This window comes from Myripristis murdjan, chromosome 19 (genome assembly GCF_902150065.1).
Source record: "Myripristis murdjan chromosome 19, fMyrMur1.1, whole genome shotgun sequence".
NCBI lineage: Eukaryota > Metazoa > Chordata > Actinopteri > Holocentriformes > Holocentridae > Myripristis > Myripristis murdjan.
The window spans coordinates 12,278,490-12,292,800 of record NC_043998.1 but is presented as its reverse complement, the minus strand read 5'-3'; the positions used below and the strand labels follow the sequence as shown (position 1 = coordinate 12,292,800).

At 42.3% G+C, this 14,311-nt stretch overlaps 2 protein-coding genes across 2 annotated transcripts; one reads left to right on the top strand and one right to left on the bottom strand.

The window, feature by feature from the left end:
• The first annotated feature begins 154 nt into the window (after window positions 1-154).
• Window positions 155-12,731, top strand: LOC115378218 (circularly permutated Ras protein 1-like). The gene is made up of 21 exons (XM_030078404.1): window positions 155-198; window positions 543-640; window positions 2,027-2,269; window positions 3,196-3,447; window positions 3,599-3,733; window positions 4,293-4,373; window positions 4,487-4,560; window positions 6,304-6,480; window positions 6,565-6,606; window positions 6,957-7,046; window positions 7,660-7,811; window positions 8,089-8,170; window positions 8,291-8,421; window positions 8,588-8,672; window positions 8,796-8,902; window positions 9,153-9,265; window positions 10,292-10,409; window positions 11,229-11,369; window positions 12,095-12,188; window positions 12,285-12,311; window positions 12,642-12,731. The coding sequence occupies exons 2-21, from the start codon at window positions 550-552 to the stop codon at window positions 12,729-12,731; spliced, it is 2,325 nt and encodes a 774-aa protein (XP_029934264.1). The 5' UTR covers window positions 155-198; window positions 543-549.
• Window positions 12,732-13,357: 626 nt separating this feature from the next.
• Window positions 13,358-14,189, bottom strand: gjz1 (gap junction protein zeta 1). The gene has a single exon (XM_030078223.1). The coding sequence runs from the start codon at window positions 14,156-14,158 to the stop codon at window positions 13,451-13,453; it is 708 nt and encodes a 235-aa protein (XP_029934083.1). The 5' UTR covers window positions 14,159-14,189; the 3' UTR covers window positions 13,358-13,450.
• Window positions 14,190-14,311: the final 122 nt, after the last annotated feature.

Here is a 14,311-nt window from a genome sequence, read left to right as displayed (position 1 = left end):
ATCAGCTGTGCAGGTTCGGCTGCAAACGTTGAGAAACTATTTAGTCCAACCTGCTGTACAGGATGCTTGAGCTCAGACGCGGTCGGTGATAAATGACACAGCGATACACACACCTTGAGACATTTCTGCGAGGGCGGGCTTTAGTTTTATAGTTGCACTGTACAGTCACTCAGCGTTCAAAGGGCTCTGTGTGTGTGTGTGTGAGTACTTCAGCGCTTTAACTTGTCATTTGTCTGAAAAATCATTTGTCTGTGTTCATTTAATTATTATGCCAGTATAATTTGATGCCTTTCTATGATGTCTCTTATGGTAGTTGTGTCTGGATTGCTGTTTCTTTTAAAAGCAGACTTGTCAAAGACTGCTTAAGCTCACAGGTTGCATAAGATTACATGTTTGCTTTGGACTTAGACTGAGAGTGCTGAGAGAGTCCAACAAAAAAAAAAAAAAAAAAGATATATATAGGTGAGTTTTATGTTGTGGAGGTTTAGGCTTTAATTTTGTGTGTTTTGTTGTAATACTACTGTCCTACCTTTCACAGGCAGGCAGATAATGGAATTTGCCTGTGAGTTTGTTTATGTTCCTCCACCACTTCATCTGCGGGACGCCCAAAGAACAAACCCAAATGTCATTAAACGCTCAGGTGCGACTTCTTTCAAACGCTCATTCAGTCGTGCTGTTTCCAGGTTGATTCTCTTGTTAGATTTAGGCAGCTTTTCTTTCCCTTTTCTTTTTTCTTTCTGGTCTTTTGAGGCAGGCTGTTGTGATGAAGGGCCTTATAAACAAATCTGAGTTGACATTCGCAGACATGACATTAAAGGAATTCACATGAAAAGAGAGAGAGAGGAAAAAATAGCTTTCCAGTGTGTTAGAGTATATGAAAAAGAACAGGTGGAAAACCTGATTCCCACCTGTTCAGCTTCATGACATTAAAGGTAAAGTCGAGGCTTTTGCCTGAATGAGCTCTCTGGGTCAGTTTTGTGTCTGACATGAGATTCTTGCTCTGTTATTTGCCTTATTCACCTCTGGGCCGTGTTTGGTTCACTGGCGTCATGAGGGGGATTAGACGCAGTCTCAGTGAAAAAGACTCCAGTGTTAAAAAATCTGCTATAAAATACTATTTCATGAGTATTATTGAATGAAATGATCAGGAGACGATGCTTTCATGGTATCAAAGTCATTACTAAAAGATTTAAAAATGTGTTTAACCATTGCAGTTTTTATGATGTAAAACAAATGAAGGAGAATGGCTGCCCCGCTGATTGACTTTCATTCATTCGAAAGCAATAAAACAACAATTAGAAACCAAAACTCAGCCATGGGAAATGTTTTTTGTGCTAGCTGAGCTCACCTCCAGCTGTGACTGTGATTAATGCTGCTCCTGAAATAGTATTTGATATTGGAGTTTTGACATTGGAGTCTATGGCTAATCCTCCTCATGGTGTCACTTAACCAAACATGGCACAGAGGTGAATGAGGCAAATTGCTATTGCTTTCTCTCATATAAGCATGCCTCATGGCTAAGTTAAAGCTCTGTATCTAGGGATTGGTAACAAGCATTCTGGGAAATGTAGGAAATCACTAGCTGAAGAAGACTAGGCAGGTAAAGAGAAACTGAGTGCACCAAATAATAATAATATTTCATTACAAAATAACTCCTAGTATCCATTGAACATCACCATCTAATGATACTGAACAGCATAACATGATGTGAAGGTTGATTTTTCGTTGAATGAGACATTTCTTGCTAACTGTGACTTGGTAAAGCGGTGTTAATCATTGCAGTGGTAAAAAAACAAAACAAAACAAAACAAAATGTCACTGAAAGTCTGTTTTCAGATTCCACTCAGATACCTTTCAACATTTTAACTTTAAAAGATACGCGCAGCACAAGCCATCTGGCACCTGAGTCACACTTTTATCACAGCACAAAGTTCATCGCAGCACCAGTTGTTTGGCGATGCTCACATTTCCCTCGCTAGACAACCCGTTTTACAAATTAATATCTTTTTCTCTCCGCGTCCCTTAGCCCTCCTCCCTCCCATGCGACCCCGCTGTCGTCCCCCTCCTCCTCCAACTAACTCCGCAGATGTCCAAAAAACAAAATCCGGCCCTGTTACTCACAAGTTCATCGAACACTTGGAGAACATCGAGGAGAAGAGAGATGTGAAGCCTTCTCCCACGTATGAAAATGATGAATTTAATCCCAAAGCAAAGGCAGCTTCCCCCATCAGTGCAACCCCTCCATCAGTGACGCCACCCCGGAAGACAGGTAGTGTGCTACCGCTGCTTGAGACGTGACTGGTGATATAATATGCATGGTTGGACTAATGTGACTCACTGGACTGTAAACCTGTAATTATTATTTACTGATGGTATTGTCTTCAATAGATGTAAATCATGTTTTAAAGAAAAAGTTGGAAATTCAGTCATTAGATGTACTCACCTCTCTCTCAGCCCAAACTCCACTGAAGTTTGTTGGACCTCCGCACACACAGCAGTTTGAGGGGACAGTTGAGATTTATTGACACAAGTTGTGTGTGACTTACATCGATGCAGCAACAACAGTGTATTCCAATGCAACGTATTTTTTCACCGACTAACACTTTCCCTGCATTTCTTCAGCTGGCTATTCTTCAGATACCAAGATAGAATAAAAAACATTTCCAAGATCTCGAATCTTTCTAATGGAAGCAATAAATATTGAAATACATTATTTTGGTTGCATTTTTGGTGTGCATGGTTTAACATTTTTAGCGATTTTTTGTGGCTTAAGATGTTAGCCATTGGTCAACCTTGCTGACTCTTACTTATTTAGTGACGTGCTCGCCTGGACTATTAGCCACAATATTGACCACTGAGACCGCAGATAATGTGCAAACTTCATTATTACTAATAGTGAGTAAGTCATACCAGCTTGTGCCAAGTCCAAATTTTTGGTTTCATCTCAACCTTCTCCCGACTAATTGACAGGGTCACAAACTTACAGTTCCAAAAAAAGCACACAGTGTCCATCCAGATATTTTCCTCATGACAGAGCCTTTGGACCACTGGACTAATAGTGCAACCATTTGCCTACAAAGTACTTGGATTGTGTCAGTCTTCAGAGGAGTTTAACCTGACATGATGATAGGTAATGAATCTTCATTTGGGGGTGAACTACCTCTTTAACGATCAGCCCATATCTGTGTTATACAGCTCTTCTTCCACCGCACATGAGGCCTGCAGCAAAAAGCCAGCAGAAGTCACCACCTTACAGCCAGCCGCTCCTCTCCTCCCCCTCCTCCAACAGCAACAGCCAGATATTCAACTACGACCTCCCCAAAGAGGAGCCACACTTAGATCTCCCTCCCAGCGATCCAAACTACTCATACACTATCCCAGAAAGCAGTGGGGGTGAGGTGAGGCTGCCAGGTGATACTGTCAGTAATGGGCCAGCACAGAGGGCAGGTGAATATGACGCCATTGTTTCTCCTCTTTGCAGACATTTTGTAGTTTCGCTCAGTAGACATCCATGCCGGACTTTAAACAGCCTTGTGCAAATTGCTCAAGACAACAATCGGTCATCCCATATTTCTTCTGCTCTCACCTCAAACCTCAGCTCCGCCGCTCCCTCCAAGGCCCTCGTTCATGAAGTCAATGCCAGATTACCTGGTGCTGTTACCGTCCTCAAGCACACCTCCTTCATCCCAGCAGAAATCCCCCCCAGGCCCGCCTCTTGACACTGCGCATACTGGTAAATGTGAAAATTAATATGTAATCACACCCTGGGCCTAATATAACTGTCTCTGTCACGCTGTCAGGAGGGTAAAAGGAGGATTTCTTTTTTATTTGTACTTATAGCATTGCACAAGTACAGAACGCCCAGGGTCTACAAATTACAAATCTGCACCCTCAGATTGAAGTTGGAAAATGAGACGCACAATATGCATGCACTGAAGTACTCAATGCACAAATAACATAACATTATCACTATATCCTTAGATCCAGATAAACTGGGTTACCTGGCTGATGCTATATCACCATATGGCTTTGAAGTGCACCAACCATATGCTTCAGTCTCTTTGCAGAAAAAGATCATCTGAACATTTGAATCCGAGCAATCTGAGTGAGCAGTGTACGAATCTGAGGGTATGCATTTGTAATTCAGGAGTACGGTTTCTGAATCTGTGCATGCAAATTTGTAAACTGAGAGTACAGATTCGCACACTGATTCATTTTTTTTCTGCCATGATGTGACCCCAGGTTGCTTCAGTACACTTGTTGTGCTTGATTTTGCTCTTTTTTCAACGCAGGATCAGCAGATAACGGATCTTTACCAGGAAATCCAAACGTGATCCTTGTCAGTTTGGGAAAGCTGCTCTCAGAGATAAAGGGTTAGTTAACATTTGTCATCGAAATCAAAACCCTCTATTTTCTGTCCTCTGGGTTGACTTTGTTCCTGCTCCACCATGTTAGCCCATGTGGACCCGTGTGTGTGCATTCACAGTGCTCCCCACGCAAGGAGAACCCACCTCCTGCTCCCAGTGTGGCTCTGTGCTGGACTCCTGCTACGACAATGTGGTAATTAGAGCTTTCATTTGACCTTTATTCTGAAACAGATATCCTATAACTAGAAACAGTGAGTCATTGACTTTAAATGCAATGCAGTTCTGTAAATCTCCTCACAATCACTCCTGGGAAACAGGGGAAAAAATCTTTGAAGCACTCAAGCAGTATTGATCATAATTTAATGAACCAGAGCAGCAAACAAAAAGCACTCTCCAAAACCTTCTCAGGCTGTGGTGCTGGGTGTTATCTTCAAGAGGAGAAGGAAAATACTCCCACACACACAAAGAAATAGACTCTGCATTTTTATTCTGTTTCTTGTCGACGTTTCGGTCTTCTGACCTTTGTCAAGACATTTTTTCAGAATGCAGTGTAACCATGGGCGATCAGGATTAGTTAGTCAAATTAGATTGTAGGCTGGTTTGTAAAATGAATGTGTGTGCTGTGTGTGTGTGCTTGTGTGTGTGTGCGTGTGCGTGCGCGTGTCTTGATGGGTTCACTTGCTGCTGGTTTAATGTCTATTTAAACAACATACCCCACAATTCAGCCCAGGTGTATTTTTATTTAATATTTCTGTCAATAGCTGAGCAAGATGCACCACAAGCCAGTTTTCATTTTAATGCACATGATGCAGGTATGAATCCACATCCACAATACAACATGCTTTTCACATTATGCAGTCAGTACAACGTCAAAGTTAATGACTTACTAATGTGAAGAGGAAACCATGGAAATCCTCCAAACATTGCATAAATAGTAAGCAACCAAGACCTAGAATAATAAGTAATAAGACTTAGTCAATGATATTTGCTTATTTTAACTGAATGGTGCCTTTCTTCAGAGCCACACTCTAAGGTCTTGCTTGAAAAAAAGAAAGACATGGCTGAAGTCCTTGTTTTAGAAGCCAGATTTATTTATTTTACAAAAATCCACTGCTGTGTTCTTGGCTGTACTTGATTTTGGAGTCCTGTTGTGTATGAAAGCATTAGTTCAGGGTCTGCACAGGTTGGTCCTCAGATCCTCAGTCATCAGTGTATAATGTATTCCAGGGCCAGCTGGCCTCCACAGTCTCTGCGTAGGCTCAGACACTAGTTGACAGTAAAGTCTCGGGTCCCAAGAGCCACTTCTGTTGACTGTTACAAGAGCTGCTCCGGGCAACTTTGCTCTGCCTCAAAAACTAGGAACTTTGGTAGAGATCATGCAACATGATGTCAGTAAACTTAGTGACGGAATGATGAACCATACACTTCACAGTTAAACTGTCACTGCCACCGATATTACACAAACAGATAATGTATGTATGTGTGTATGCACCTTATGAATATTTTAGAAACAGCATCAGAGTCCTGATCTGTGGCACCACATAAAGGACAAAGTTGACAGACAGGGGTGTTTTTCCAGGTCCAGGACCAGGCATCAGGAAGCACACATGGACTCACGTTACCGTAATCCTGCTGTGCTTCAGAAGCACTATCTATAATTAATTAATATAACCTGCAGTGGCTGGGCTACAGATTTTGGGCTTTATACACACAGTACATCCACACCACCCTCACACATGCACATACTATACTAATTCACACAGACACTGCACATGTATGTATGGATGTATCTATTGTGTCCTATTCTTATTTCATGTTATCTACCTTTTTGTATGCAACTATTATTATATTTCATATAGGGATATAGGAGAAACTGTTTCTATAGGGGGACTTTGGATAAATAAAGATTCATAAAAACACAAAATGTTCCCACCAGGTTGTAGAGTGCTACTTCTGTGAGCCAAGGGAGCCTCCTGCCAAAGCCCAGCTGCCCCCAGACACCGTCCGGGACGGCCTCTTCCTGCTCAGCCCCGACGAAAAGCCCCTGTCTCCCGCTGATGCCCTGCTGCTCATCTGCATCGACATCTCGGGCTCCATGAGCATGACCTCCCAGGTAAAACCACACGACTGACACTGATCTGGCCGTTGGGATTTATACGACCTGTGGCGTTACTGTGAGTGCTGTGTGTTGTTTAAGGTGTCAGAGGGCGAGCAGGTCGTCTACAGGTCCCGTCTTCAGGTGAGCTCATCTCCCTTTAAAAGTCCATTTCCAGGTGTGATGCACAGCAAAGGCCTCAGCATTAATTTGACTGAGAGTGTGAAAGCCAACACCATGTCAGTATTTAGGTAAATCTACAGCCATTGGAGCGAAGTCAAAATGATTGGATAGCTTTGAATGGGCACTCCAGCGCCAGATCATCTCTGTGAGTGGACAAACAAACTCCAATCAACATTAAATAACTGTCTGAAAAGTCAACACTCGTCAGCCCTGGGAATTTGCTGTGTGTCGACTATACGTGCACATCAAACTGCAACAGTAACAGCAGTCCATTTCCATAGAAGTGATAAAAATCAATGTATTCAAACCAGTTTGTCCAGGATGCTGTGTTACAGTGCATTCAGACTCTAAGTCAGCAACAACCAGACATACGAGTGGGTCTCATCACCTTCAACAATCAGGTACGACATCCTTACATACACATTTCCATCGGTTTGATCACTGTAGACCAGTGGTTCTCAATGTGAGGGTCGGGGTCTCCCAGGGGGCCACAAGATAATTTTTGTGGATCACAAGATGATTAAGACATGATTAAGAAAAAGCATTTTTAATATGCAAAACCGACTGATAATTAAGCAAATAAAATAACCCAGTAATTCTTTAGGACTGTTTGCCACTCTGTATATGCAGCCTATGACAAGGGGTTGTGAGTCAGCAGTGGCTTGTTTTAAATGGTCACAAGCCAAAAAGACTGAGAACCACTGTAGACAATAGAGGCCACAATTTAATTTTCTCTGTTTTTCATTTTCTTTAGTTACTGTGCTCTATCCTTTTTTTTTTTTAAAGATTGCAGCTGTTTGCAATATGAAATATTTTTTAGTTCATTTTTACCTCCTTGTTCTTATTGTTGTTTGTTTATTACTATGAGACACTATCTTTCAATTTCTTTCCAGTTTCAGTTTCATGCCATTAAACTGGGATTCTCATTTAAAAAAAAAAAAGAAAAAAAAGAAAAGAAAAGAAAAAAAAAGTTAGTTATTTAATTTTTGTTTATCCACTGATAAACCTTGCCAGGTGACAATACATGGAAGTGAGAATTTCCCATCACGTTACCTGATGGGAGCTGAGCTGATCGACACTGAGTACTTGAAGGAGGCGGCCTTCAGCTTCCCGAGCCCGCCTTCTCTCTCACGGATCAAAAACTGCATACAGAGACAGATTCTGGAGTAAGAACAGAGAAGCTGTTAGTCTATAATCTGTGATTTTTTGTATCATAAGATAATACTTATATACTATTTACACAGTGACTTTGGGGCCGCCCTGGTGGCCCTGGGTCTTTACTGCAGTGGCATCCATCATCTCCCCGTCCTCTCTCTCTCTCCTGCCTTTCCTGTCTCTCTCTACTGTCACTTTCAAATACAGCAGAAATACCAAAAAAATTACTTCAAAAAAAAACAAAAAAAAACAGTGACTTTGTTCTCAAGATTCTCCTCATGTTGACAGATTATCTGAAAGTGGGGCCACTGCCCTGGGTCCTGCTGCTCTCCTGGCCATCGCAATGGCCTCCAGACAGCCAGGCTCCAAGGTGAGCCTCGCTCCTCAGTCTCCTCATCAAATATTTTGCTTTTCATATTACATAATCATATTCGTGCGGGTGATTTCTCCACGTTGTAAACAGTACAATCTGTCCCTGTTGATTTCTAAGGTGATAATCTGCACAGATGGGAAGGCCAACACAGAGTTAGGGAATCTCGAGACGGAGGACAATGACGCTCGGACTCTCCTCTCATCCACCATCTTCTATCAGAATCTGGGGGAGTACGCTGCCAATCAGGGGTTGGTACAAACTGTGAAGACTAACGCACACGTTTACATGACTTAAACACAATGATATTTGCTCAGATCATGCTGTAACGCTAAGAAAGGACCATGGCAGGGTGGAGGTATATGGCTCTATAATGGCTATAATGGTATTTACAGTAAAATTCCCTTCTTCCACTAGTGTGACAGTGTCTGTGCTGTCCATTGAGGGAACAGACTGCAGACTGGACGAACTGGGCAGATTGGCAGATCGCACTGGAGGCAAAGTAAGAGAGAACATGAAAGTGTAACACTGAGCGCCAACAATTGTGTCAGAGTTTTTATTGTGGCCAGCCTCTTCATTATGACAAGTGTGTCAAATCCTGCGTTTTTCATCTCTTGTCCCCTAGGTGGTGATAGCACGCCCTCACATGTTGCACCCGGAGTTTGAGCAGATCATTGAGAACAGGACCATCGCTACACACTGCAGTGTAACCTTACTGCTGCCTCAAACACTGTGAGATCTGAATGGCATTACTGTGTGTGTGTGTGTGTGTGTGTGTGTGTGTGTGTGTGTGTGTGTGTGTGTGTGTGTGTGTGTGTGTGTGTGTCTGTGTGTGTGTGTGTGTGTGTTTAAAACGCAACTGTTTCTAAATCATGGTCTGATCTGTCATGAAGCAGTATAGCTTCTTGGCACTTGGATGAACATGCAACACATAAATAAGCATTATTAACAAGGTCCATGTGGTGATTCTCCTTTGCTCCAGGCGTGTGAGAGGTGAGAGGGAGGCGGGCCACAAAGGGATCAGAGAAGTGGGAAATGTGGCTCCAGATACAGAGATCACCTTCCAGTTTGGAGCCAATGACAGTGGCTCAAAAGGTGAGGACTGCTGTTAAAAGAAACACCAAAATAAGCTCTAAAAGACAAGTTATATTACAAGATAACATTAATGTAAAACATAGAGACAGTGAGGTATGCAGACATCCACAACTCAAGTATTACCGTGGGTAATGGATATTGGCAAAGGGGAAAAAAAATGCAGTGATTTAACTTGGGAATCCTAAAATTCTTGTGGTAGAGAATATGAAATGGGTCGGATGTGATTTTCTGAGCCAACCTGACCGCTGACTGAAAGGGTGGGCACTGTCTGACTCCTGCAACCTTCACAGCCGTCTGCCCCAGACCACTTCCCTTTTATCTTGGACAGATTTTCCAATCATAAGTGGAATTTGAGTGGGTGCTGAAGGTAGCTGGCATCCGTAGCCTGCAGAGAATGTAGAAATCCCTTGGAATGTGGTAATATTGGTAAAAAAAATTACTCATAAGGTAAATGAGCATATTATGAACAGTCATCAATTATTTTTGGTTGCTAATTCACTCTTTTAACCTTTAATAAGAGTCACTGACAAATTTGCAAAATGTAGAAAATGAACTTGCAGAGATGGTACAATATAGCAGAACTGGTGGGGAAATATTGATGCAGTATTGATCTGCTTACATGTCTTGAATATCAAATGTTAAACTAGAAAAGGAGCATAGAGGTAAATGCATGTGATTGCTATCAGCTGACAAGCTGATTAGTTTGGTTTTGCATTGATGTATTTATTATTATGAGTGGGGATGTTTGATCAGCATTTCATACTGAGCATTTAGAAAGTTCAAAAGGGTTTCTACTGCACACAGGGGCTGACTTATAAATACAATGGAAGTCCATGTAACCCATATACACCCATATGCTGCTCCTTTCTTCAAATCAAGCCAAGTTACACTGAGTGATACCTCATCTAAAAATGATTTGTAAAGATGCTTTTACTTGAATAAATGTCAAAAGATAATTGGTTATTGGTTAGATTATTGATCAATAACTTTTGTAAGTTGAGAGCTTTCTCTGTGTATTTTTTGCAGTGGCAGCACCAGCTTCAGGCAGCAAGGTGTCTGTCCAGCTGCAGATCAGGTACCGGCAGAGAGATGGACAGATGATGCTCAGAGTGCTGAATGAACAGCGATATGTAACGGATGACAGGTGACGAAGAAGATCTCAAAGTCATGCTGCAATACCTCACTTGCTATAGCATTGTGTGTTAAAACAAATGAGCGAATAAAAAGCAAAAACCATGATCTACTGAGATGACATACACTCGGTGGACACTTTATCAGCTACTGGGCTGGATGAGGCGCTTCTGCCTGAATTCTTCATGGCATGGGTTCAGCAAAGTGTTAGAAATGTTCCACAGGGAGTCTGATCCACAGTGTTCTGCAGTTTCTCAATATTTTTCAGCAATACATTCATGCTGTGAAGATCCCACTCCACCTCAATCTTAGTTGAGATTTGGGTTCAGGACTAAAGTCTCTGTCATTTTCCTGGAACAATCCTGAGATGGTGATGAGAGAATCCATTTGAAAAGTGATTGATAGACTGTGGCCATGAAGGGACGCACCTGGTCAGCAGTGTTTCTGCACACTGTGTTGTTGCTAGGGGCCCCAGTTTGTTCCCAAGAAAACATTCCCCACAGCATTACATCACCATCGGCAGTCTGCGCTGTTGGCAGCAGGCAGGGTGGATCCACGGGTTCATGTTTCTGACCCTACTGTCAGCGTGTTGTAACAGACACTCAGATTCGTCAAACCAGGCAACATTTTTCCAGACTCAGTATATGAGGCGTGCTGCCCCAGTCGACATGCTTCATATACTGAGTCATAATTCACTGTGTAGGAGCCAGCTGTTTGCGTGGAGGGAGAGGGGAGCCTGATAAAGTGGCCACTGAGCACATCTGTGTACTAATGTTATGAGAAGGATGAAGTTGTTAAGCGCCATAATGATGAAAGTGACTGTCCCTCTCAGCTCGGCAGTGCTCTCCTCTCTGTCTCTGGCCATCATTCAACTCAACTCGTCACAGGCCAGCGCCGCTCTGGCTGTCAGAGGGCGCTTCCTGGACGCCAGGAGGGAAAGCGAGATGCAGAGGGAGCTGATCGAGAGAGCAATGTGAGTGATGGAGTGATGGAGTGATGGAGGGAGGTCAAAATGACATCTGAGTGAGTGGGTATGAGGACAGTATGTGTACAGACAGCTAGTAAAGGAGGCTGGGAATGAATGAAGACAAGGGTTAATCACATGTACATGTGCATGGCAGTGTACTTGTTTGCATCTTTGCACATATAAAAATGACACGACATAAAAACATTAAAAAAAAAAAAATATGCAAAAATATTACTGGATTAGATTACAGAAACTAAATGGTATCAAATTTGACAATGCAAAAATTAAAAAAGTGAAGGAAAATATAAAGACAGACCTGTTGAAGTGGCTGATATGTGTGTTTTGTAGAGAAAAAAAATGTGTCTGTTGTGTTACTGATGGAAAACTGAGAAATTTGGTAAATAAGACAGAGATTGAGTCTATTTTTGAAATGTTGTTTTTTTCTAGCTCCGTTTCATTTGTTATGACTTCATGGCTCATGTCATCCTTTTCAGTGCATGAATAGCATTTCTTAAGATGTATTTCCTCTTTTTGCTTTGTAAAAAGGTTTTTTGCTGAGATAGTTTGTTTACTCACTTAAATATTTTCTTGTTTTTTGCTTCTAAACCAGCATTTCTTTTGAAAAATGAGTGAAGAATGTTTATTCTTTAATATCCAGTTGTTGTGTTGCACCAGATGACTGTTAATTGTAGTCTGTTAATGCACACTGTATGTTGTGTCTTTGGTTGCAGAGAGCATAATTGCAGTGCAGAGGACGAACAGATATACCAGAGCTGGGTTAAAACTATGGAGCCAATATACAACAACATATTTAACTACACAAGGGTGAGCTTTTATTAGCATAATCACATTTCAATACCTCACAATTAATATTCACTGCACTGAAGCTAAAACACTGCACTCTTATTTTTTTTTCCCCAGAGAAAATCTGTCATTTCAGACTCACAGGTAATGCAAATGATGCCATAAAATCATTGTTAATTGTAGCGCTATGTTGAAGTGAATTAAGGCCTGATGGTGGCAGCTAAGCATTAATTTACTCTTGGCAGTCTGCATTGGTTGAATGCAGTTATAAAACGCTAGCAATTAGCATTTCATGAATAAACATTTCAGTGAATTTCTGTGTCCATTGTGCGAAACAATGAGCAAACTAAAACATGTTCAGGTGTGTGCTGGATGCACAGCATTTTTGCACACTGAAGCATTTGTTCAACTATGTCCCTTATCTTTTTCTACCTCCTCCCCTGACAATTCTTCCTTTCTTCTCCTCATTATCAGTCTCTAACAGACAAGGGTGCAGCTCTGCTTTACACCATGAAGCACAGCAACAGGAAGTCCATCTCACTGAAGAATAAACAGAAACCTTAGCCTTAGACAGCCTCCACCCTTTTGAAATCTTGTACAACAAATGTAAATACAGGGGTGGCTGTCATTTTACTGGAAAGCCCAAATGATTAATGCTGCAGCAAATATATCACAGTAATTTATATGACCTGTAGATATTGTCATGTGTATCATAAAGACATGCATCTCTGAGAGTAAGTCTTCTGAAATTCTTCCTGTGTGTGCCACAACTGCTGTGGCTGACAGGGGTGTGCACTGACACCTCTCTCCTTTTCTTCCTCTCTAACGCTGACTCTGTTTTCACCCTGACCAAAGTGCACAAGAATAAAACCTGACTCAGAAACATCATCACACAGCTGAGACGCAGATCCTTCCGTGTCAGCCAAAAAACTCAACATTAAACATTTGAACATGTCCAAGCAGGTGGTTAATTTACCTCTGATTCTGATTATTCTGTTGCAATTGAACCAAACTTGGCAGATGTGACAGAACAGGAAAGCATAGAACAAGAGTGCAACAAGAGATGTAGGAGATACATCAATAAAAAGGTACACTGAAGTTTTGTTCACATGCAAATCATATAATCTAAATCAGATGCAATATTTTTGACATTTCAAAGTACATCATAAGAAGAAAATAAAATGCAGATGATTAAACACATAAAATAAAAACATTAGGAACTATGAAACATGAAACACACCAAGAAATGCAATCTGAGTGCATGGTACAGCCCACTAGAGTGTTTAAATCCCAAAAAGATAGTGAGCAATGGAGTACATGCAAAACAAGACTGAACAAACAATAACCATGGCTGAGATGGAAGCCAAAGCATAGATGGACATGCGTTTCTCTGGAGCGGCCCTCACAAGGCAAATATGCAGCTTCGTGCAGATCTCTGTCCTGCACTGGAACGGGCGCTGGTCCAGGGTGGGCAGGTTCCAGAACAGCAGAACGTACACAAACCAGACTTCGACCAGAACGCGCAGAACGTTGCTGAGCAGGTAGAAGCCCACAGCGCTTTTGTTTTTGTGGAGATCTACGACCATGTTGCCATCGGGGTCTGCACACCCGGCCTGAGCGCCCCCGTTCCCTTGGGCCTCCAGCTCCACGTTGGCTTTCATCTTGGAGCTCCTCTTCCGGGCCAGGGAGCGCATGTGAGAGACGAAAAGCTCCATGAGCAGGACGGAGAGGATAACAAGAACAAAGAGGAAGTTCCAGGCCACCATCACGGGCTTGTGGAAATGTTCGTTGAAACAGGCCCGGGTGCAGATGTCACTGGTGGCGTTGCAGCTGAAGTCGGCGTCCAGCTTGAACCAGGGGAGCTCAGCCAGGAACAGGATCACCAGGCGGATGCACAGGAAGCCGAACCACAGGGTGCGGCACTTGTACGTGGTGGTGCTGTCCACCGCCGTGCGCAGGATAGGGATGAGGCCTGTTACTATGGCTGCCATCGTCACTCCTGGCTTTTATTTTATTGGGACTCTAACAGTGGGGAAGAAAAAAAAAGTATATCTAAAATACATCATTTTCATCAAGAGACAACAGTGCATGGGTACAGGTTTAGAGAAGGAGAAGGGATGAAGGTGGGTGATCTACACTGACCC

What these genes read in the sequence shown, in the direction of transcription:
- gjz1 (XM_030078223.1), bottom strand. Translation starts at nt 14,158, where the DNA reads ATGGCAGCCATAGTAACAGGCCTCATCCCTATCCTGCGCACGGCGGTG.
- LOC115378218 (XM_030078404.1), top strand. Translation starts at nt 550, where the DNA reads ATGGAATTTGCCTGTGAGTTTGTTTATGTTCCTCCACCACTTCATCTG. An exon ending in TCTTGACACTGCGCATACTG is followed by an intron (nt 3,734 to 4,292) that starts GTAAATGTGAAA and finishes TTTTCAACGCAG; the next exon opens with GATCAGCAGATAACGGATCT. An exon ending in GAGCTGATCGAGAGAGCAAT is followed by an intron (nt 11,370 to 12,094) that starts GTGAGTGATGGA and finishes CTTTGGTTGCAG; the next exon opens with AGAGCATAATTGCAGTGCAG.